General features: G+C 36.6%; 1 protein-coding gene across 1 annotated transcript; it reads left to right on the top strand.

Moving 5' to 3' along the window:
- Positions 1-15,362: 15,362 nt before the first annotated feature.
- On the top strand, positions 15,363-24,820 carry LOC145702975 (uncharacterized). The gene is made up of 6 exons (XM_081780277.1): positions 15,363-15,552; positions 22,227-22,296; positions 22,378-22,493; positions 24,089-24,166; positions 24,239-24,385; positions 24,515-24,820. The coding sequence occupies exons 1-6, from the start codon at positions 15,499-15,501 to the stop codon at positions 24,809-24,811; spliced, it is 762 nt and encodes a 253-aa protein (XP_081636403.1). The 5' UTR covers positions 15,363-15,498; the 3' UTR covers positions 24,812-24,820.
- The last annotated feature ends 1,215 nt before the right edge of the window (positions 24,821-26,035 follow it).

Here is a 26,035-nt window from a genome sequence, read left to right as displayed (position 1 = left end):
GCAGTGGAGAAGAATAAAATTTTACATTGATATTCTTTTTTAAATAAAAGATATTTCTAAAAATATTTTGTGTTTTGGTATTTTGGCAAGGCAAACAAACTAAGCATAAAACAGGATATATTTAAAAGGATCGACTCGAATTCCTTTCTTGAAGAAAAAAAAAAATTTTTTTTTTTTTGGTTTTTATATTTTTGTAATTTTTATTTTTGTTTCAAATAAATTTTTATTTTATATTTTTGTTTTGAATTTTGCTTTTTCTAAAAAAAAATTTTACATTTTTACATTTTCAGCGAAACATTAGCAGGTTAATTCTGGTTATTTTTCCTTCTGTAAAACGGGCATAGTTGGCTAAGAAGCGGAAATACAGGTGAATAAGTAAAGGTAGACTCATTCAACTGTCTTAGCAGCTCAAAAAGCGTCAGAAGAGCTGTAAGACTCATTTCTCGGAGCGCGTAAAAACTTTGCAAATTGTCACTTGGAGTGTTTGATTTAAGATTTATCTTTTCTAGCAATCTTACAATTTTCTGTATTATATTATTCTTGACCTCGGTGATGGTATCTATTTCGTTGTTGTTAGCTTGAGTACTGAAGACATGGCTATTTTGGACCGGTTGGCTTACAAAAATTGGTTTTGGGGGTTTTATGGGACGTTGTCGACTAAGATGGGTGGGTACGAGCTGATCAAATTCTTTTGAATGGTGAGGCTGACAGTATTCCGTTTCCAATGATTCAAATGAATCAGTGATGTACAGGGACATTCTCTATGGGAATTTTTAACTCCTTATTCTTGGGGTTCGAAAAACTGAGCGACGATTTTCCGTATTTCGGGTAAAACGTTCCTCCTTGATTAAAGGAAGATCTCTTTCTCTCGTAGCCTGCCGGAGCATTGGTGGCTTCGCTTGCTGCGTAAAACTTGTTTCGGCAGTGCTTCCCTCCATTAGATTACTTTCTTCATCGGAATCCTCTGGCTTTTTCCAAGTTAAGATTGATGAAGAAGGCGTTCCCGCTCTTTCTGTATCCTTATCTTTACAGAAAAGCCCGACGATTAACCATCGGAAGAACTTATAAATTGCCTTTCCTATTCCCGCTAATATTTTCCATAAAAATTCAAGGGCTGTTTTGAAAATTGTCCAAATAAACTTAAACACTTTTCTTATCCATGTATATTTCTTGGAAGCCACGAAGATTGATAGAGCTAGGATAATTCCTACAACTAAGGCTATTATAATAATGACTTTTTTTGTCAGAAACCCACCAGAAAAAGGTTTGATAAAAACTCTTTGTCTTTACAATTTTGTTCTCATAACTTGTTTGATATGAGTTGATCAAATCCAAGGCTTTCGACTCATCCAAAAATTCTAAATTCTCTAAGTTCCCAAATCCGAGACTCCAAAAGTTGTTGGAATCTATCTCTTCCATGTTCAGCTTTTCAGCTGTTTCTAATCTTGGAACTGTCAAGATCAGCTCTTTTTCTTTATCACTTGACAACGCGTTTATCTGGAATCTAGATTTATCACATACGACAGTTTTCGCCTGGTTTCCCCTTTCAACCATCGTAACATTTTGGATTTTAACATTTGTTTCCATAAGCTCGACCCCTGGCAATTTATGACCGCTTTCTTCAATGATCGAAAATTTATTGAAATGGGATATGAGCAAATGTTTCACCCCTGTTTTTCCTGAATAGAGGCAGTCATGACTACTTCTAAAGACTGTTGATCGACAATATTTGTGAATCGATTGCCCCAGAAGGGCTGATGCACAGTCGATTTCCTCTTGGTTTATTAGAATGTTGTCGATAGGACAGAAACGTGTGCCGAGGAACTCAAGTTTTCGACAATTAGTTAGTGGATAAGCTTTCTTGTTAGAATTAGCGATTCCAATAAAAGTTGGCACATCATAATTAAGAAAGTAATATGACTCTCCTTCCTTTTTTATGGGGACAGGAACCTGTACTATTGAAAATACCTTCTCAATTTGGCTTAGGTATGGTAACAAAAATTTGACCGAAAACTTAACCCCTAATAAAACTCCTGACCCGTAGGTTTTTGATGTCGTTTCGACCGCTTCCAACTCGAAGTTGTTCCTGTGGAACCAGTGAGCGCATCCAGTTTGTAATTTATTCTTTTTAAGGCAAAGCGCTATCAAATAATTTTGTAATTTTGAATTGGGTGCTTGGGCACCTATTTCAGCTTTCAATTCAATAACCTGCGACAGAAAAAGGTCGAATGTTTTTCTAATGAAAACTTCAAATTTCAGTTCCTGTAATTCGAGCTCAGACGAACATTCAGCTTTCTGAAGAGTCAAAAGTTTACGCGTATTATCGTTAACGACTTCGATGCTATTCTTTTCTAATTTTGCTAGTTCTAAATTATGCAACTCATCCTCACTTATTTTATCTTTTATCTCGTTTAATTCATGGTGTATTCGGAAACTGTCGATCCCATCAAAAATGTAGTTGACCAATGATAATCCTACCGTAAAATCAGAACTGAGATCTCTACGATTTCTTGGCTTTCCATTTATAACAATTCTGTCAGAATCATCATTCTCCTCTGAGACAATCCCATAAATTTCCTGTATTCGAAGGCTTAAACAAACTTCGTTAAAAACTTGATCATTATTTTTGAACGCGACATTTTCCTTTGTCGGGTCAGAGAACCAGGTTTCTTTGTCCAAATAAAAAACAAGGTCGACATAGAAATAATTCGTGTCTTTTCCATTAACTTGGTGCCATTTTTGCATTGATTTTGGAATAGGGAAAGTAACAAAGTCAGATATTATGTTATCTCGAAAAATGAAACGGTTCGGATGATCTCGTTGATTGGACCAGACCATTTTTGTTCTGTCCATATTTAGGACTAACGACCATTTGACAAGTCCAAATGGCGTTTTCCCATATTGAACGATAACTTCGTTTGGGATATCAAAAATTTTAACCTTAGACTAAATCCAGCATTAGGATTGAGAGTTCGCTCACACCCTTCTACAGGCTGTATAAACGTGGATATTTTTCTATCGGAAAGCTCTGTCGCGAATTCTTTCATTCTTCCAGACATATTTTCTAGCCCATGTTTTGAATTAAATGTCCACATTACGGGCTCTATTTTACATTCTCTCTCATTTTCCCTAAGTAAGATAATATTATTAAGTAGTTTTCTGTCATTTTCTGAGAATGACACGATCTTTGAAAGCCCAAAATAGTCGGATATGTAATCGTTCAATGTCCTTACCACCTTTTCTGTGAGATTTTTCCTAGCCAGTGCCTGGAAACAGTGATTATTATTTTCTAGTTGAAAATCCATTACATCGGGGAAAAGACTCAATTCTATGCTTGACATATAGGTTTCTAATACGTGATAAGCCAAAAATGGGTTATTTTCTAAGGCTATTCCATTATTAATAAGTGAATGATTTTTCGGTTGGTTTGGTTCGAGTAATTTGGTTATGTTCAGAATTTGATTTGAAGCTGAACGTGACGCCTGGTCGTTATTTTGAATCGCACAATTTACATTATGATACATACAGAATACCAGGAGGGTCCATTTTGGTCCCATTATGGAACCTGGCTTCATCTTCTGAGATTATATCTGCGTCTTTTTTGGGAACTATATTTGATTTCCTCGCAGTTAATTGGCGATGATACGACCGTTCTATCACCCCATAAAAGTTTAACAAAATCGCTGTCCTCCTTATCCAAGATGTTTTTCTTACTTATTGCCCTTAAAATTCCTAACATTTTATCGTCAAGCTGTAATCTTATCAAGTAGCGAGAATTCCTCAAAATGTGCTTGTTTGTTAGAACCTCTCTTAGCTCGAAGGCTGAACTATATTTTTTCCTAATGACTTCATAAGGTCCTCTTGCTGGTGCTTCATGACCAAACAATTTCCTAGGATCCCTGACGACCACAAAATCCCCTTCTTTAATGGGTATTTCAAGCTGTTCTGACTTAAGTAAGTATCGATCAATTTTCAACTTAGCAATTTCCCCTTGAAAGGTTTCAAAATCTTCCAAGTATTCTGAAATGTCAACCTCCTGTTCCTGTCTTATTTCTTTTATTTCTAAATCTCCGAAATTTGATGGCATTGCAATATTGGAAAATAACTCCATTGGAGTATGGTTCCCTAAGCTTGATTTCGGCGAATGATTGTAATAATTCGCAGCCATTTTCACAACAAGTTCGATATTCAAGTAGTCTTTATTAGCCAATTTCATTTTATCTCGAATGTCTCTATGGGCACGCTCCACCCGATTACTTGGGCTATTATAAGGTGTTATGTGAGTTTGGATGATGCATAAGGACTTAAGAGTTGCTATAATTTCCTCAGATATAAATTCCCCGCCGTTATCGCAAATTATTAAACTTGAGCCCTGGGCTCCTAAGAAAGTAATCATTATCATAAGTACAGGTATAACGTCTTTTGCTTGTTTAGATTTTATCGGTTCCAAAAGTAAAAAACATGAAAACTCATCGAGCATGGTGAGAAAGTAATTGGTCACATTATCATTTCTTGTTTCCATTAAGTCCACATAAATTTTTTCGAGTTTTCTAAGGGCTGGTTTTCTGACAACCTTCGCATTTTCACTTCTATATCTGTTTGGGTTGACAAGATAACATGCTAAACAGTTTTTGCAGACCCGATCAATGATTTTTGTTTTCGATTCCAACCATATTTGTTCATTCCTTATAATTATTTCCATACTTTTCTTACTCGCATGAAAAGATGAAATATGAACATATGAAACAAGATCAAAAGCTAAAGGTTCTGGAATTACACAAAGAGCGGTTCCATTAGAAGCCTGTCTGTATAAAATTTCGTCTGAGATAATGTAGTTAATTTTGTTAAGAGTGAAAACCCTGTTTACGTCATTATTTTTGATAATTTTTGAAAAATATGGGTGTGCTCTTTGGGCCCTTTTGACAGCCTCTCTGTCCACCACTGGGGCCTTGTGAAATGCCTGAACAATATCTGTCTGAACTAGCCGATTTATCTCCATTTTGGGGTGAACATAATTACTTGGATGAAACACATCTGTTGACAATGTTTCAGTGCGACAGTCTCCCCGTGATAAGTGATCTACAACCTCAATAAGAGGGTCTGTTCCCGGAAGGTAGACTATCCTAATATTTGGGTAATCAAGGAGCTCTGCAAATGCTCCCCTAACTCTTGTTGCTCCTGAAGTTCTAAGTTCTCCTGAATGCTTGATTCCCTCTAAACTTTTATGGTCGCAGAAAACCAAAATTGGAACAAATTTTGGTAGAATATCTGAGAAATTTTTAAGACCGTATTGAATGCCAATTAATTCGCGGGCTCTACTTGACAACAATCCCTCCTGTTTAGTAAGAACTTTTGAAAAGTAAGCCGCGATCGAAATATCCGTGACCTTTTCTCCTATCATTTTACAATTTCCTACAACGCTTCCAGTTTTTGTCAGCGATGTGTCTGAGGCCATAAAGATATAATTTCCATCCGATCCATCCACGTAGGAAAGATGACTGGACTGAATTCCATTTTTTTATCTCATTTTTTATGGCATCAAGTCCTTTGCGAATATCCTCAGTTACTTCATAATCTTTTCCTTTTGCACTTCCTTTAGCAATTGGTTCAAGATAAACCGATGCATTTTTTATCGACCTGTTGTAAAAGTTGAATGCCCCTATCAGTTTCATGCATTCCTTCGCTGTTTTAGGGTAATCTAAATCTAATAATGCCTTTATCTTTTTCTCATCCACCTTAATTCCTTGTGAGTTGATAACATATCCCAAAAATTTAGTATGACTCCCAAAGAAGTCACATTTTTTAAGTGCTATGATGAGGTTGTTTTCCTCAATGCGCCCAAGAAGCTTTGCAATTGTTTCATTGTGGTTTTCCTCAACACATATGATAAGAAAATCATCCATATACATTAGAAGGAAAAAAATCCTCCCCGTCTCCCGGAATATTACTCATTATTTTGGTTATAAAAGATTGAAAATTGGAGGGACTAGAACTTAGACCTTGACTCATACGGCAATATCTTAACTGATGATTGGCAAATTGAAAACTAGTTATGTCTCTACTTTTTTCACGAATGGATATACTGTAAAATGCATTTCGCACATCTAGTGATGCGAAGCAGATTTTACTTTTCGGGTATTTCATTTTGAGCTTTGCAATGCCTGAACTTATTTTTGTCAAAATGGCTCTAATTGGTAAGAGGGGAAAACGCGGAAGGAGCAAATTGCTGTTAACTGATCCGAATTTCCCTTTTGCCGAAAAGTTATTTACAATTCTTAATGAATTATCCCTCTTTTTTACTACAAGGAGGGGGGAATTCCAAGAAGAAATGGTTGGCTCAATGATTCCCGCCTTTTCCATTTCTTCCAATTTTTTATCAACTTGTTCCATTGCTGTTGCATCGATCTTATAGGGTTTCACAAAAACCGGTTCCATATGAGGGTTTTTCAATTTTAAATCTACTAAAAATTTCTTCGACATTCCACAGTCGCTGTTAGATCTACTAAAAGAAATATGATATTTGGCCAGAACATCTTTTAATCCCTTAGCATAATCTACTGGTGCACCATCGACTGCTTTGTCAATTTCTTCATCTAATGATACATTTTTTATCAATTTTTCTCTTTGTTTTTTCCAGTTCTTAAACTCTCTTTCCAAAACGAGTTTTTCTGGCTCAGTTATTTCATCGACAGATACCAGAAAGTTCAACAAAATGTCTGGTCCGTCCTCAAGTTTATGATTTTCTGTCATAATTGTCGTATCTTTTTCTATAACAATTGCATTTAAACTTGGATTGAATAATTCAATTTCTCTCAATCCCTTTTTAAAACGATAATTTCTTGATTCTAGTCCGCATTCAACGAGTTCCGCGGACATTTCGTGATTTTCTAAATTCTTATTTTGTGTTTTCTTGACTGATATTTTTGTTATTTCCCCGGGGAGACAAATAGTTGTTTGATTACAATTTAAAGAGTTATTTCGTGTATTTAATGTTTTCCTTACAAATATCACCTCAGGTTCTATAAGCTCTTCCGTTTTTTCCATATTCCTCAAAAATTTTATTCCATTTTCATCATGATTTATGATTATGTTTTTGCCAATCATCTCTCGATTCTCTAAAAGGTCCATCCCTATTATGGCATTAGTAGCTATGTTTGGGTCTTCTAGTATACATAATTCCGCGTTTGGTATTTCCGGGTTATTCTCAATCACCACATTACACAAGATAGATTTTCTAATTGCAAGCATTTTTGATTCCTTTATATTTCCTACATTATAAAAAACATCTTTTTCTATGAAATCCGCAACTATTGAACGCCTATGTACAAATGATGCTGATGCACCAGTATCAATGAGTGCATCTTCTATTGTAATTTTTCTAAACTCATTGATACCATAATATTGCTTTATACAAATTTTCGCACAAGGTGACCTCATTAGTCCTTATATTCCCCTCTAAATTCACTGTCCTTAGTGGCTTTATCCATTCCCTGGATGTAATTTACCTGCAATTGCTTCTTAAATCTGTAGCAATCCTCCTGCTTATGCCCACGAATTTTGCAAAAACTGCAGGTCCCTTGGTATCTTTCGCGGGAATTTTGACCGTCGAATTTTCGAAAAGGCTTTTTGCCATCCTGAGAGCGCCCTTGATAAGAAAATTCTGCTTTTCCTTGATCTTTAGACCAATTCTTTGACGGAGCTGGTCTTATATTTCTGTTCTGATTATCAAACCTATTCCCAAATGGTTTTCGGAAAGATCCTCTGGGTCCCCGAAATCCGTTTGGTCCCCTGTGATTAAAATTTTGACCAAAGGTTTGTCTGAAATTTCCTTGCGCCTGACCTCTTTGGAAACCTCCTCGAAATTTTTGGTTTCTGAATAATTGTTGTGGCAAATTATTTCTGCTCTTTGAGAAGCATTGGCTTGCCTTATGTCCCGGTCGATTGCAAGAGAAGCATTTTGCTTGCCTATTGATCATATTTATCGTTCTACTATCCTTAGAAGCGTCCATTATCTTTTGAATTATGCTTAAAAGCTCCCCTGTTCAATGTCTTCACCTCTAAACTTAAATAATGACTCCTCAGTGATGCTTTTGGGAGCTTTTCAACCAGTTTTATCTCAGCAAGCTCTCGCAGGGCCTCTTCTGACAAAGAAGGCCAAGCTCTTTCCACTATTTCCTCAATCTGATGGTATTGCTCGATTATTGGTCTGCTGAGGCTTATCTGGTATTTTTCTAACCGTTTTTTAGAATCAATTGCTGTATTTGAATTACATTCCTCTAGAGCGTAAAGAACGTGCGCGGTTTTAGGCACACCCTCAATTCGCCCTAATTTCCTTATCACTTGGTGTTTAAGAGAATCCCGTAGATGGGCAATTAATTGAGTAACTCTCAAGCGTTCTTCCGTAATTCCTGCCAAACTAAGTGCGAACACACTGTCATTGTACCAAGAAGTAAGATTTTTAAATCTTCAAAGCCTATATGTTTAAGGCTCACTTTTACCTTTGCTTGGTCCTTTGTTTCTAAAAATGCATATTGTTCCAAAACTTGATCATTTTCCATGATCTCATTGCCTGTATCCTGCCATTCCGAATGATTACTCGAACCTGCAGACCTCTCTTTTCTCCTTTTATCCTCTTCCGAGATAGCCTTTTCTTGGAGTGATCTCCTGATCCCCTCTCTCATATCTTTCTGAAATGCTGTTTCATTAAATGTTGGTCTTGGTAAGTCATGACGTGCGTAACCGTCAAATTGCGTGTTATCATGATTTTCAAATCTGATGTTTCCTCTCGGAAATGCTGGAGTGGATATTGCTTTTGGATCTAAGCCTGGCTTACTTTCAATTTGTTCACTGTTCTCGTTAGGCAAAGTATTGTGATTAAAACGCACTTCCCTTACAGGAGTGCGTGCTTCCGTTACAGGAGTAGGTGCCTCGTTTTTTGTTCGAGAATAGATGAATTTATTCAGTGGTATATTGAATTGTGGATATCCGTACAGATCATTGATAATTTCTTTGACCATTTTTTGTCCTTTCTCATTTGAAGTTCCAAATTCCATGTTTTCAACCATTTCAGCGTTTATTTTGAAGAACATACTTTCTATCTCACTAATATTTATATCTGTTATTTCATCATAATACTCTTTTATTGTAATAGCCTCTCCCGTTTCATCCTTATAAGGCTCGGATACTGGGGCCATAAATGCTGAACGAACCACCCCCTGCTCATAATAATATGAACCGAAACTTACAGTATCACCTTTTTCTCAAGTTCCTCAAAAACTTCCTTTTAAGCTTATCCTTAAAATTATTCTCAAAATTTTCTTCATTAATTGACTTAAGAATGAGGTTTAACCCTGGCTTATTTATCCCTTTAAGTTTTACCTTTGTTTTAAATAGTCCTTTCTGAGAATGGGGAAAGATTCCTCACCCTCTTCATCTCCCATTTTGTTTTACCTTAGGATAATAATTCCCTTCCTGATAAACTCCTTTTTGTTGATTTTGTTGATCTTCTTCAGGAAAAAAATTTTAAGTGAAAATGAAGTAAAAGTTATATCTCTGGGTTTGTGAGTCCGTCTTAGTATTCTTCAGTCACCATTTATAATAAAGAACTGGTAAGCAAGACTCGAGCGGTGAGCTTGATTGGATATTTATTGAGAGATGGAGTGAACTGAAAGGGAGTTGAACTTGGACTCATGGAACGCAGGGACGAGTGCTGATTATAAGCTGAATTATGTGTGCACAGTAAAATATGAAGTGACGCGAAAGAAGTGTAGGACAAAGGAGAGAGACAGTAACTGGAGGAATCATAGGAAGAATTGTCGTTCGAGATTAATCAAGAATCTCTAGTCGTCAAAACCTGAGTCAGGGTCTGAAATATCATCTAAGAAAAGCTGCGTATGATCTTTTAGACCCTGACTCAGGTTTTCTACACAGGTTTCCGAGCCCGATAAAAAGAAAAAAGGTTACTTTGTTCTTTCCTATTTTCGCTTTCGCTCACGAAATTTTCATTCGCTTCGCTTCGCTTTCGCTTTTAATTTTTGAAAAATTTTCGCTTTCGCTTCGCTTTCGCTTTTCATTTTTGGCCAAAATCCAGACCCCTGCTCGAGTAAGAAATTATCATGTAGATTTTTATCAAGACATCAGCCTAGTACATATGAGATAGGCTAAAGGAGTCAAGAGGATTTGGGATTCTGTTAAGGGTTCTGTAAAGTTTAGAAAAAGTAACTTCCATTTTTTCATCAGATAAGCTGCTGCATTTAGTCTGTGTCTATCGTCTTTTTTAACCAAAAATATTTTCGAATTATATAATTCGCTAATCGTTTCTAATACGAGAAATTCGAAACCGAACATTCGAGATATTTGGTTTATTATCGCCAGAAAACCAAAATAACATCGTCGCCGAATTATAAAATAAGCGATAGTTCAACTTTCAAGTTTGCGATTTCATCAGAAAACTTTCAAGAAAGAGCTTTCTGCTTGCTCTTTTCAGAAAAAGCTGGCCCCTTGTCTATCCTCTTTCATTCTCCATGTTTCCCTTTGTTCATCTCTTGGGCTACGTGGCCTTACAAATGAACTCGGCTCGGCAACCTGTGAAGAAAACCTGAGTCAGGGTCCTCATAGAAACTAGGCGACTATTATCAAAAGAATTATTTGGGACCCTGACTCAGGTTTTCGGCGCAGATTATCGAGCAGAATTCATTTGTAAAGCTACGCAGCGCAAGGATGAATAAGGGGATACATGTAGAAAGAAAGAGGATGAACAAGGGGCCCCTTTTTCAGATTGTCGAGCCCTGAATAGTTTTATCCCGGAAATAAAAGGCTACGTGGCACAAAGCTCAACAAGGGCATACTCAAAGAAAATGTGAGGGTGAACAAGGGGCCCCTTCTTTTTACTTAAAGATGTCGATGCTCGTATCTCCGTTCATAAAAGAAAAAGAAAACGAAGAAACAAGTGTTCTTGGATGAAAATTGAGCTACTCTGTTTTGCGCAAAAACTGAATTAGGCTGCGTCAGTCCGCTGGAGCGGAACTCGTTCTCGTCACTCGAACACAACAAAGAACCGAATTTCCTAATCCCGTGAGCTTACGTATTATCTAACACAAATTTACGTTGAACACAGAAAACTCGTTTTTTCAGCCAATTTTGTGTTACTAACCTATTTTTACGGTTTGACTGTTTTTCCTCATTTTTCAGAAATTCAGTATTGCTAACTTCACTTTTATCAGCTGATCTTTTGATATGAGCTAGAAAATTATCTTTTCAGCTGATTTCTCTTGATTCTAGAGCTGTTAAAATAGAACGTGCGCTAGAAAAATAAGTTTCTAAGACCGAAATTTACAGCTGACTCAAGTCGGGTTAACAAAGTGACACCCTTATTTGATGAGATCAGAAAAAGCTTTATGATTCGACGGTGTTTCTCGTTAATTAGTGCCGCTAAAAATGACTTTAGTAAGTAGAGATTATCAAATTCCCAGGGACATGCGTGGCCAAGATTCTAGTCCAGTTTCAAGTCTGAATTTTTCCGGGTAATTAACGAATTCAATCAAAAAACAGCTCAATCAAGCCTTTTTCATAACAAAAAATTACTCAAAGAAGATTATTTTAGCACTGTGACTTGGATACAGTAAACGAAATTGTGGAAACATCAAAAAACAACTGTCTTATCACTTTTTAAAAACGCGCAGGTCTGATAAAACCAAAACGTTTTCCCTGCAAAAGCAGCAATCTTGGATAACGCACGAAAATATTATGTTTTCAACCCTTTGATTCGCGGATTAAAACCAGCCCGAAAACGATTATTACCGAATTTTCGAGTCAAATCGTTTTTGAACAAAAAATCGACTTTTGGCAACATTGGCACGTCAATTATGCCCTTCCTCGTTTCATCCCTTCCCGTTATTTCCTTTTCCATCCCTTTTTCTATTTTTAGAAAAAAGAGAGCAAAATTGATGACTTTTAATAGCCGCTGCTTTCGAAGGTATTTGCAGTCAAATCCGCAATTTGGAAATGAGCTTTGAAATTTTAGATTTTTCAATTTTCAACCCTCCCGGAAATGGAAAAAGAAAAGAATGATGTCAGTAAGGAGAAAAGCGGAAAGTGACAACAAGACGATTTGCCAAAATCCTTCCGCTCACTTCAAGAGGGATCAAAACATCACGTTTGGAATCGGGCTTCAAAAGAGGCTTCAAGGTTACTGTATCAAGAGAAGGAAACAAGAGGATTAGTTTTGGTGATGACGAAGCTTTTTGGCATTGAACTTGACGCTTTTCTTCTGAGAAATCTCTTCTAATCCAAAAGAAATAAGAAAGCGACACTGGTTATCTCGCCGAATGTCCCCGACTGTCGTTTTATGTCGGCAAATGTCGCCTAAGATCGCCGTTTTTTTGCCTTTTTCATTGGTCATGTGACATGACTCATGTCGCTACATTCGGCGACATTCAGCGACATTTGACGAGATTCAACGACATTCAGCGACATTCGGCGACATTCAACGACATTCAGCGACATTCAGCGACATTTAGCGACATTCGGCGACATAATCAGTGTCGCCCAGAAATAAAGGGGCTGGCGTTTCTTCTGAGCCAATAAGAGGCAAGTATTCTCTTTCTCAGCCAATCAGAAAGTCGATTTACCATTTTCTCTCCATTTTGCTTGCTCATGAAATTTGCGTCTATCTTTTTGATCTTGATCTTTTTGCCGTTGATGCGATTTATTATCGCGTATTCTATTATCGATAAGACAATGTCAAGAGCGATAAGGTCATTTTTGTTTGAAACAAGATTTTGGCTTCTTCTAAAAGTCAAACTGCAGTATTCCGCTCGCTGCCCGGAAGAGATTGCACAATTTTCACGTGACGAATATTCAGATTCACAATTTTCAGAAATTACAGATGTTTAATTCAAAAAACGTGACGAATTTTTTCCAGATTTTTTTTTTTATTTTTTTTCCGAGATTTGATAGAAGGGAAATTTCAGCTTTTCAGACCCTGACTCAGGTTTTCTGCACAGATTGCCGAGACGAGCCTTTAATTGTTTTCCTTTTTCTTTTCCACCTTTTTCGACTCGATCTTTTTTGATTCCACGATCTTGGAATTTTCGAAGCGCGGTATTCTATTGAGGAGAGACTTTTCTTCGTCTTCTTGAGAAAGAAATCGGTATAGGGAAGAATAGTATCGACCGCGATATCGACGATTCTTATAATCGTCAATCATTCTCTTAAAATATTTGTTGTCGTGAAAATTTTCTAAACAGCGTTACCTCTCTTACTCTAGACCTATAACTCCTCAACTGCGAGGGATAAGGTCGAAACTCTCGTCGGCGCCAAAAAGCAGAGCCGACAGCGAAAAGCAGGAAGAAAAAGAGATTCAACTTCATTTTTGATTTCTTTTTTCGCAATATTTTGAGGGTCCTCAAAAACTTGGATTTTATAGTCTGCTGATCAGTCAAACTAATAAACAAGTACAGTAAGATAAACAAGAAACTAAACGAGAACTCGTGAAAGAGAATTTTGTTTCTCTGTCTCAAAGACCTTGGAGCAGCTTTCTATTGTAGCCCCGATTCGGCGACTTGTTTAAAAATCCTGAGTCAGGGTCTCAAACAGCTTCAACGAAAGCCGCGATGCGGTTAAAAAAAAGCCGCAAAGCGTCGCGGCTTTTCATTTGTCTCTTTAAAAACCCTGACTCAGAATTTTGACACAGGTTGCCGAGCAAAGATCTAAGCTCTATCAGAGCCTGACTCAGGTTTTCTATACTGTATAGACTATACAGTAACACTCAGAAACACGAGCCAAGGAGACAGCTATCAGAAAATCTCATCCTGATTATTGAAAGTAATTAACTTCGCCAATCAACTTATTTTGAGTGGAACGATCATCGAGCAAACTTATCGTGCTTCAGTAGCTGATCCGGGCCGACACCTCCGAACACTCCAAAAAGCCACGTTCAGTGAGCTACAATTAACCCTCGATTAAAATTAAAAATTCGCTTACAGTTTGGAATTTTTAAAATTGCCCCTCTACACGTCTAAGCAGGAAGAAGAGAGAGCCGCTCGATTAAACTTCCGCTGTTAATTATTATCTGACCGCGACGGAACTTTTTCGGCGAAGAACAAGTACTCACAGGAAACAGGCGACTGTAATTGCCAGTATTCGAGGCGTTTGACGATTCGCCAAAATGTGAAAAACAGAGAAAATATTGCTCACGCTGTATTTCGATTTTTGGAAAGAAGCAGCTAAAATAAAGCCACCGAAGAATGATGTTTTTTGAAACTAAATTTTTTACTTACAGGCAAAAATGCTCATCAAAATGTAAAATATAGTCATTTTTCGGGGAAAAACTTTTTTTTTAAGGAAAAGAGAAAAGGATCCAAAAAATCTGTTGAAAAAGACCTATTATTAAAAGACTTTTAAGGCCTTTTAAAAGCCGCTTATTTAAGGGGATGGCGTCAGGAATCGACAAAAAAAAAAATCGAAAAATTTTGCGTGGGTGGCTCTTTGGCTGCTGATTGGCAAATTTTCAGGCTTCTTATTGGCCGATTTTGAGCCTTCTTATTGGTCGAAAATTTCCACGCAAAGTTTGTCGGGATTTTTTGTTGGTTCCTGACAACTCCCCTTATTCTAATCGCGCCTTTAGCTTTTCATGATCTCGAAGCCGCAAGCGGCTTCTCGATTTTTTGTTGAGAGTTCAGGAAATGCTCTTTCTTTGGCCGCTAAAGCCACTGTTTTTCGTGAAACAATATAGATTAGGGAGGAAATCCAAGGTGAGCCAAAGTTTCTTTTTTTGCAACTCTTGTGCAACAGGTAGCAAGCTCAAAATGCGAACTTCGAGCAAAAGAGTGTCACGTGACTCACGTAAGCAAAAAAAAGAAGCAAATCTTGAGTTGGATGCATAGATAAGCGCCGTGCATAAAATCCCACCGTGTCTTTCTAAGATCGCGGCTTGGATTTGAATTTGAACTAGAATTTGACCCGGGTTCGCGGCTTCGATAATAAAACAAAATGAAGCTGCGGCTTTTTTTTTGTTTTTCCTAGATCTTTTTGAGAACCTACTGTTAGATACAGTAGTTAGGGATCAGATAAGACGAAATTGAAGCCGCACAAGCGCGGCTTTTATTTTGACCTTCTCGAAGCCGCAAGCGGCTTTTCGATAACCCGAGTTTTTGAACGAGTGAACTTGAAAATGATGGCTGAATTGTCCTTTGTCGAAATTGTCAAGTTCGCGCTGCGCTAGAAGAAGCGCTCAAATCTATCCCCGCGCTAGTTGCCCTGGCGCGCCCTCATTTTCGCGCGTTTTCAGAGAGCGCGCCAGAGCGGGCGCAATTTCAACTTGAAGAAAACTGGCAAAAGACGAAGACTAACTGTCAATTAAAGTAAAGAACCTCCGTGTTCCTCTGTCAGGCTCGATTTTTTTCACTTTTTTACGTTTTTCAAAAGCCTATTTGAAACTTTTGTTTTCCGATTTTTCCGATATAGAGAGATTGGAACGACTTTTCATTGAAATCAAAAATGAAAATTGCTATTTCTTTGATTGCTTCGGTTTTTGGAGTGCCAAGCGAACAGGCATGGATTGAGAGAAAATAAAATGAAGTTGAAAAGAATTTTTTTCTCAAAAATAATTATCTCATTATTCAATTAATTTTAATTGTTATTTTTATAATTTTTTTTTTTTTGAATTCAAATTTAAAAAAATTTATATTTTAAAATTTTCGATTTGAATTAAAGAAGAAAGAATTGATAATTTGGTAAAGAAAATAAGGGTGTCACAATTTTACCGGATAAATTTTTCGAACGAAATTCGCCATTTTAAAGGATTTCTAACAAGCAAGTTGCAAGGAAATCCCTTAAAAAAACTTTTTTTTTCGAAGAAGTATTGTATCCGCGAGAATGGTGACACCCTTATTTTCTTTTTCAATAAAAATGAATACTCTGTTTTATATATACTCTGAGTTATTAAAAAGGTCAAATTAGAGTTTCTACCCTTAATTTAAAAGGTTTGTTAACAAAAAGCGGAAATTTTTAAATCAGTTTGGGGACACCCTTAAAATCGAATAAGAAAATAGTCAATTCTTTCCTTGGAAACCGCCTCTTTCCGAAGTGAAAACCTCAAGTTCGCCCTCTTGATTTTTGATACGTTTTTGATCGGAATTAAATCTGACCCTTGAATTGAGAAAAAACGGGCCCGAATTAATGCTCCTTCTGACCTCTTATTCGCGCGCTTCCGTTCCCATCCCTCTCCGACGGAAGTACTTCGTCATCCCTCAAACTTTAACCACACATATTTTTTTTTGACTGCACATAGCCTTAATCTTCTTTTGACTTATAATCTGGACTTTCTTTCGTAAGGGGGTCTTCTTTTGACAGTTTTTCTCATTTTTAAAGAACCAAAATGTCCAAAAAAGAAAATATAAGGTTTTTATTAAGGGTGTCACACTCTTATGATTTTTCCAAGGTTTTTAAAGGGAACTTTCTATCAATTGCACTCATTTTTCGATTATTTTTCGATTTTTTAAGAGATTCTTAGAAAAACTTCAAAAAATTTAAGATTGAGACACCCTTAATATTTTTATTGAATTTCTGAATTTTTGAATCAATGAATCTTTTTTTGATTCTATAAAAATTTTAAATCAAAAAGATGAATAAAAATTGATAGAAAAAATGACTGCAAAATCATATTTACAGTAAGATAGTAAAAAACCATGATGACGTTAGTGGAGTTCAAAAATAACAAAAAAGGTTCTGGTAAGATTCGGAAAGTCGTGGTTTTTAACCAAATTAATCAAAAATTTATCTTGCCGGTCAATTTTAGGTCATTTAGCCTTTTAAAACAAACCGCAGCGAAAAATAGACTGCAGCTTTAGTGAACTCAAGATCTGTCCCTGTGGTTGTTTTTTCGTGTCCTGTAGCTACTGTAGATATGAAGGGAGAAGTTTTGATGATTTTGAGCTTTTGAAGTTTTGGGAAACTTGGACACGCGAAATCGCAATTTTAGCGCGTCGAACTCATCATTATTTTGATATCAAGGACGTGTTACTACGAGAGCTTTTTCTAGCGATGCGCTGGCGAATGTTTGATGGAGGAAAATTTTGATGATTCTTTAAAACTTTAAGTTATAAATGGTTCTTTAGAAATGATAAGCGGACGATAAAAGATTATTAGTAATAATCAAGTTTTCGGTTGGGGTTTGATTATGTGATAAATTAAGGAGTCACAACGAAATCACCAATTTTAAGTAGGCGCTTATTGAAGGTAAGGGTTAAGATAAAAATAAAAAATAATGGATTCAATAATTTATTTTTATCTTAACCCTAACCTTCAATAAGCGCCTATTTAAAATTGGTGATTTCGTTGTGACTCCCTTAATTTAGCACATAATCAAACGGTAACAATAATTGACCAAAAACTTGGGCTTAGATTGGAAAAATTCTTTCCAGAAAAAATGCAACGTTACTCGTGTTCCTGGGTAAAAACAGTTTTGCACGCAATAAGACTTAGCAAAACGGTAGTTTTATTCAAGAGGCGAAGTTCATTTCTCTCCAATTTGAAATCGCTAATTGCGCAAATCCTAGAAACCGAGAAAAGTTGCAAGATGATCAACGTGGCAGTGGCGTGATGTTAGAGTACACGGAGGGGATAATCCAGACCCGATTACTTGATCATTCCAATAGACTCATCCGCTGCGCACCGTCTAAGTTTCGAAAGTCCAAAAGATAAGGCGTTTTGCAATCTACTTATCAAAAACGATTATGGACCCGTTTTTGACAAACTCTGAGTTGGCAAACCTTATCTCACTTTTAAAATCCTCTTCTTTATTTTTCAATTTTTCTTATTATTTCAAAGAATTTTAAATAAGGGCGTCACTCCCTTAATTTCTAGAAAGAAATCTTCAAAAGAAAAATCATATTTAAAATCTAACAAATCAAGTTTTTAGTGATTTCTTCGAGAAACCGCTTCCGGCTTCAAGTAATTTTATAAAAGCCGCGCTTTGCGCGGCTAATTTTATGTTTACTCGAAGCCGCGAGCGGCTTCTCGAAGAAATCATCAAAAACTTAAGTTGTTAGATTTTAAATTTTATATTTGCGATTGAAAATTTCTTTCTACTGATTAAGGAGTGATACCCTTATTAAAAATTCTTTGGATATAAAGAAAAAGTGAAAAATATCTTCATGACTCTCTTGGCAGATTTGTTCATGAAGACTTTATTAATAAAAAAGACGATAAAGTTGTATGTTTCTCTGTTTAAATTTTCTGTACGTAGCGGGCTGGGGAATACGTGGTGCGTCGGCAAGTATTACCGGTGGGTGCTTGAAATTCACAAAATGCGCGAGGATCAGACACTCGCCAAAATGGGGACATATGCATGACGCGGTGAACGCGCTGGGCATCCTTAACCGGCTTGGATCAACCAGATGCAGAATTTCACTCCCGCATTCCTACGCATCTTGAGGCTTCTTTCTTTAAGTTTAAGTTTGAGCAATTTTTCTAGTGACAAAAATCCTTGGCTGTCTTATCGAGAAGCCGTTTTCGGCTTCGAGCAAACAATATAAAAAAGCCGCGCGAAGCGCGGCTAAATATTCTTCTCAAAGCCGCAGTGATTTTTGGTAAGAAAATAAGGGTGTCACTTTGATAATTTTTTGAAAAATAAGTTAAAAGGAAAAATTAGATTCTGACGTCTACTCCCTTAATCCTTCCGCACCAATTTATTGTCCTCCACGCAGAAAAGGGTTAATTTTCAGGAAAGCGCTTAAAATTTAGACGAGTAAAAACAGAACCAGCACTTTTGGCGAAAATGACCGTGTCGAGTCCCTGTTCATGACACGCGCGAAAACAGGCCACTTGTTCAGCTTATTTTTGAAGCTTTTTGCGAAGTTTACATTTTCAAGCGACGCGAAATTCCCTTTCAATCATAAGTTGATTCTGAATTGAGGCGTGCTAGAAAGAACTACGGAATAAAAGAATTTGGAAATCACTTAGACCACAAAAACCAATCGTTTGCTAATGACTTTGGATTCCGAAGCCCTTCAGATCGCGTCAGAGTCTTAGTTCAACTAACCACTTGAGGTTTGCACTGAATGTTACTGGACAAACGGACAGTTCCTTACCAACGTTCAGACAAATTACAATAAAGAAACTCGACAAAATTATTCAATATTGAAATGAAAATAAGGGGTTCTCTTCGTTAACAAAAGCTGTTGTAAAAACGGTGAGATACTCAGCCCTGAGCTTTGAAGAAAACCTAAGTCAGGGTCTCAAATTTCTTAAAGGAAAAGCCGCGAAGCGGCTTTTATAATAGAAGCCGCAAAGTTTGCGGCTATTCGTTAAGATATTTGAGACCCTGAATGTTGAAATGAAAATAAGGGGTTCTCTTCGTTAACAAAAGTCATTTAAAAATGCTGAGATACTCATTCCTTACCTTTGTAAACTTTGAAGAAAACCTGAGTCAGGGTCTCAAATTTTCGTTTATGATATTTGAGACCCTGACTCAGGCTTTTGCACAGGTAACAAGGGTTAGGGATAAGCATCTCAGCCTTTCTATAATGAGTTTTACTATCGAAGTGAGCCCCTTATTTTCATCTTCATTTTCGACCACCTTTCAGACCCTGACTCAGGTTTTTCACATTTCGATATTTTCCGAATTCGAATAAGAAACACGATTATTTGATAAAAACAGTAAGAACGTGTCAAAACCGCTCTCTAAAAATAATGTATAATCAGACGCTTTTAGCACTGTTGGAAAAGCTTTTTTGGATATTTAGCCAAAATAGTCGGCAGATTGTTTCATCAACGCTGTTTCTTCATAACTCGCCGTTGTCTAAAGCAACACGCAATTGAAAAGAAACGAACGTAGAGTTTGTAAATTAAACGTAACTTTGTTAAGAAACGCGCATGTTTTTGATGAATGAAGAAAACGCAGCTTTCACGGAAAGAATAAACGCTGGTTCTTTTTTGAACCCAAACTCAGCTTTTGGACAAAAGCTCGAATCGGAAAAATAAATTAGAAATTAGAACTTTTGAAAAATTTTTCAGAAATCTGATTGGCCAACCGGCCTAACGAGGACATCTGATTGGTTGAAAATTTTGTCAAAATTGATGCAATTTTCCCTATTCGAGCTAAATCTCTTTAATTTTGACAGAAATTCTGGTGAGATTCTTGACCAATTAAATGTCTTCATTTGGTCATTTGGCCAATCAAATTTTAAAAATATTTTTCCAAAAGATCGAATTCTACATTGCAATATTTTTGTCGAGTCATGGCACCACCCGGAATATTCGGCCTGTTTTACCGAAGTGACACCCTTATTCAACTTTTTCAACGGTATTTGCAATGGTTGACAGTCGTCATATTTTGCGGAAAAAGTCATTGTTGGAACGTCAGCGTGAAAAATATTTTAAGCTAATTGAGCTCCTTAAATGTGCTCGTGGAATGCGCTTTTGGATTATTGGTACACTTTCTCACATTTTTAAGGATATAAGCTATGAATTTGAACTTTCGTAGCGCCTAAATGCGAAGTAGGATCATTTTCACTTCAAAAGTAATCCTACCTAAAAATGCACGTAAAACTCAAATCTGGTATTTTAAAAAAATTTATAGAAAATTTTCGTTTTAGAGCGTTTTGAAATCTTACGCTCTCGATTTCTCGAAATTTTTCCACTAAATCGGTCGAGTTTTTCGATGAATAACTTCTCTTAACCCTTATCTACAAAATTGACGGATCAGTTTTCCCTAATTCCGACCGAAACCGATTTTAGAGCCATTTCCATGAGGCTTATCCAGCGCGTGAATAGTGTAAAAAGCGGCGCGATGGGCGCTCGCTCTCTCAGCTCCTCTTTTCCGTGAGAGTGGCGCGGTTGAGCGGAGCGCTTTGATTGGTTGCACGCGAAAAAGCACAAAAGAAGAAAAACTCGAGCAAGAAAGAGGAAAACGCTAGAATGAAAATTTGAGGGAGTTTCGAAATAAAAACCCGTCAATTTTCTAGCTTAACATCATCAAAATAAAAGACACGGTTTAGTTTTAGCGATTCAATGGAAAAATTCGAGCAATCGAGAGCGTAAGATTTGAAATCGCTCTAGAGAGAAAATTTTCCATAAAATTTTTTCAAAAGTTCCAGATTTGAGTTCTACGTGCAATTTTAGGTAGGACTGCTTTTGAAATGAAAATGTTCCTACGTCGCATTTAGGCGCTACGAAAGTTCAAATTCATAGCTTATATCCTTAAGACCTCATTTTTTGGGGAACGACGTGTGTTTCAAAAAATTTTTTTCCACGACCAAGCTTCTTTATTTTTCGTTTAAAATTATAAAGAAGAAAAAATTTGAGAAAAAAATCATTCTCAAATTGTCGACTCTTTTTCTACTATTTTTCCTAAATTGTCCATAAACCATAACTCCCTAAATTGTTGATTTATCGATCGCCCTTCGCTAAATTGTCAATTAATGATTGAAATTAAGGGTCCTTAATTCCTGATAAACCTTTGAAGAACGCCCTAAATTGTCAATTTTTCGACTAGAAAAAATTCGTCGTAGTCGAAAATCAACAATTTAAGGCGCTATTCACAGGTTTATCGACAATTTAAGGCCCAGATTCGAAAATTAAGGGGAGGGCATTTGTAAAAGATTGCGCTTCCGTGACGCTTCTAATTTGTTCTATCCGCTGAAAAAATAATCCGGAATCATAATCCGACGTAAATTTGATAAAACCCGCTCGCTTACGAAAAGTCCATCTCATAAAGAGTTAGGTTAGGTTCAACTCAATGTTATCTATCAGAAAAATATGCGCTAGAATTGCAAAATTCGTGCTGGAAGACTTAAGGACGGATCTTGAAGATCTTGAAGATCAAGGCAGATCTTAAAATTAAATCAACGGCTGGAGCCTTCACTTAGAAAATTTTCGCGCAACAGGAAAATATATGTTTCAATCTGCCACGCACAAAGTACGAGAACGTGAAGAAAATCAATGATTTTGCAATTTTAACGGTCATCAATTTTTCGAAACAAAAGCGTCATTTTCAGCCGCAATAAGAGGTCAAAAAGCTTTTGATTCGATAAAAAAGAATGCAGACTTCTGATTGGCTCAGAACAACTTTATCTGATTTTTAATTGGCTTAGGCGAACATAAGGGTATTTCATCGAAAACGGGCTTTTTACGGATTTTGATTGGCTTGCAGACAAAATTTCTTTTCTTATCAAAAATCATGTTTTTTTTTCATAAAAAATTTCTCTCCCTCAATCCTTATCAAGATAAACCAGCGACGACCGTCAACAAAAGAAGACACACGTGACTTGTGGTTTGCAGGCTCTCCATCATCCGGTATGTTTTCATTTCCTTCCTAAACTTGGATCTGAACCTTTTCCTTATCTCATTCTAGCGGTTTTTCTATTTAATTTTTAGAGTCGAAATGGAGCAACTTGCGAAGAGTTGTCAATCACTTCAATCCACAAATCGACCATCAGCGGCAAATCGAGTCGTATGGCTGCAGCTGCTTGAACATTTTTTCATATGAAGGGGTAAGTTTTTAAATTAAGGGTGTCAACAACGATCGGTAACCTGCATTAAAAACCTGAATAAGGGTCTCAAAATCTATCATGAAAAGCCGCGATGCGGCATTTTCAAAAACAAGATAAACATTAAGAACAACTTAAGGGTCCCCGTCGACTTTTTGAAAATTTCAAACAGCGTTTTCCCCATGTATACCCTTAATAGTCCAAAATATTTTTATATGCAAATGAAGCTTAGGAAGAGTTCTAGAGCAATAATTATTTATCTCGGGGATACCCTTAAGTAATAGGCTCTAAATCGTCAAATTAAGAGGAATCTTTAATAAATTTTGGCGAAGCATTTTCGCGGCTTTATTCTGAAAAAGCCGCAAAACAACTTTTTCATGAAAGATTTTTGAGACCCTGACTCAGGTTTTCTCGACAGGTTCAGCATCAATTTCCTGATGACGGGTTTTGGAATAAGATTAAGGGTCCAACGTTTCCCGCGGAAAATCGAATTCGTTGTTCAATTTTTAAATTATTTCATTTGAAAAAGCGCAATGTCGCGGTTTAAATGCTCCGCTTAAATTTATTTAATGGACCGGCAAGAATGATCGGATTATAGTTTTTATTAATCCACTCAATTTTCACAATTATAGCGCCACGTTTTAGACGTTTATTTTAGAAAAAAGTCAAAGCAAAGCAGAAAATCTAATTCTAACGGGCTTTCCTAAAAACTAACGTGGTGACACCCTTATTTTTCGACAGAAAAAAGGTTTTTACTCGAAAACCTCCCGTAAGGGGGTATATATCAAGGATTGGATTTGCTATCAGTGTTTTCTCAAATTTTTATCATAGTGACGCCCTTATTTTTTCGCCTCAAAACTTATTTCAGGCAATTATCTATTTGCTATGGAAGCCAAAAATTTAGATTTCTAGAGCTTTCAAGGTGCTTTAATGCAAATCGGCCACCTTGTCGCCAAAATGACCATTTTAGGAAAGTTAGCGATGAAAAATTTTGTTAAATATTTTTTGAAATCCGAAATTTCGGCTTCCAAAGGAAAAAAGAAAGGTCTAAAGTTTTTGTTTCCAAAGTAAAATAAGGGTGTTACTATTTTAACTTTGAGGGAAAAATCTGACGGAAAATGGCGATTCTTGATATCTACCTCCTAAATTTGTCATTGAGTTCTCCATTTTTCACCCGCGGTTAAACAGATTAGTAAACGTGACATGGAACGGAGGTGTTTGTTTGCTCATTATGGCCGAGAGTTTACCTCCGACGAGAAAAACCGTGTTGAAATTGGTAATCAGCCAAATCAGCGTTCATGCAAATTAGCTGGCAATTTTTCAATTATGAAAAATACTGTTTTTCAAAGAAAAATACCCGTAAAAAGAGCCCTTCAAGTTGAAAATTTCACGGTGTCCTTAAAAGTTTACTCTAATAGTCAGGGGGAAGCAACTCGATGATGTCAGGAGGAGGGTGGTTGTTATCGGCTTATGGTTACGATGGCTTTTCCGGCTATTTGATGATTGAAGGGTTAATGGGTGAATGGGTTAAGGGTCAATCCGTCTTCCCGATTTTTAACGGGGTCTATTTTGAAAACCAAAAAACTGTTATTTTTAAGGTTTCTGGTGGAGCAGCCGTGGATGCAATCGACCGAAGCTGCAAACATTTGAAAGAGTGCTACAAATGCGCCAAACAGGAGTGTTCATGAAAAAAGTGAAATTTTTCGGAACAAATTTTGTTTAAATAGATTGATTTTGAACGTAAAAAGTGGCATGGAGACGACTGCGACCCGGCGAATAAAAAGTATGAGATGTTTTCTCGACCAGGTTTGTCGATTTTGGCTGTGAACAATGAAGTTGGAGGCGATGGGGAAGCTGCTGGTTGTGAAAGAGCACTTTTCGAATGCGATCAACAGGTAAGAAAAAATTAAAAAACCATATTTCCCAATAAAAGAATATTTTTCCATATTTTTTTCTATTTGTATAAACGAAGCCTTCTTCTTAATATTTTTAAATATCTCATATGTCTAAGCAACAATTTCTAGTACGCAAAAGAATTGATCAACTCGCTGCCATCCTGGGACGCGGACAAAACAATCTTCTCCGGCCTCTGGGATCCCCAAGGAAATCCAGAGCAATGCTCAGGTCAAAGTTTTAGCACAGAAATGCCGGACAGGATGATGCTTGGATTCGATGACAACTCACAAGCGGACTCTTCTTTTTCTTCGGGACAGCCGGTGGCGATGGAGGCGGATCCGACTGGAGTGATGACCAGGCCGCTGATGGTCGGGCTTTGGGGAAATACGAGGGAGTTGATGGATAACAAACAGGAAAGAGGTTGAAATTCAAAGAAAAAAAGGCTGTTTGCAATTAAAAATCAAATAAATAAGGGTGTCACTATAAAAAAATTTCTAAGAAAACTAGAACTTTTAAATTAACCAAATCCATTTTTACGGAAAATATTTTCTGGAATCTGATTGGCTAACCGACCAAATGAAGACATATAATTGGTCTAAAATATTACGAATATTATGGTTAAAATTGACCCGGATCCGCAAAAAGATCGACAATTTTGACCAAATTTTTGGTAAAATTTTAGACCAATCATATTTCATTACTCAGCCGGTAGACCAATCGAAATTCAGAAAAATTTTGTCATCGAAATTCGAATGATTAGACTCATTTTCGTCGATTCGATCGAGCCACCCTTAATTTTGCACTAAAAATTTTTCCTCAATTTCAACCCCAAAACAGTGCTGCCAAAGCGACGAAGGATTATTAACCCCGTTTAATTCCCAAAAGAAACAGTGCTGCTATGGCAAACCAATGCCTCTGCGCAGCTGTTAACCCAGGCCGGCCATGGGTTAAAACCATTTTTTTTTTCATGAATCGATTCAAACTCATTCCCCTCTTTTTTCTTTGCAGTCAAAAAATCTTCTTGAAAATAACTTTTTAGATTTCAAATCAACTTCAGGAATAATTTTCTGGAACAAATACTGGACCAAAACTATCTTTTTTATAAAAGAAAAGACACTTTTCTTTTTGTAAATATTTAAAAAATCAATCAATTGGACTTCGACTTCGCTGGAATCGACTGAATTCGCGACTTCAAAAATACGGCGAAAAAATCTCGAGAAGAGAAGATCCGTAAAGAAGAAAAAGAATTGAAGCGAGAAAAGCGACGAAAGAAATCGACGAAGATTTTGATAACTCGAAGCTCTTTTATTCAAATATGTGAAATACTGTAAATAAACATCGACACCACTTTTGCCTATCGAAAATTCAAAACTTTTTTCTCCTTTTTTTAGCAAAAATTGAAAAATGAACTTGAAATCATAGAGGAAAATCAGATGGAATTTGGCTCGAAAACCTGTGTAGAAACCTGAGTCAGGGTCTTCAAAAGTCTTTACTGATAACCGAAAACCCTGACTCAGGATTTAAAACAGTTTGCCAAGCTCAGAACTAAGATAAACTCAAAAAATAGAGCCATTTCTTTGCCATCTTGAATTTTTCTCACTGAGACTCTAACTGAAAGGTAATATTTGTACGAAAACAGAAAAGAAAAA

This window comes from Oikopleura dioica, chromosome PAR, assembly GCF_907165135.1.
Source record: "Oikopleura dioica chromosome PAR, OKI2018_I68_1.0, whole genome shotgun sequence".
In the NCBI taxonomy this organism is placed as follows: domain Eukaryota; kingdom Metazoa; phylum Chordata; class Appendicularia; order Copelata; family Oikopleuridae; genus Oikopleura; species Oikopleura dioica.
Note: the sequence above shows the minus strand (reverse complement) of the source record. Positions and strands in the feature narration are given on the sequence as shown.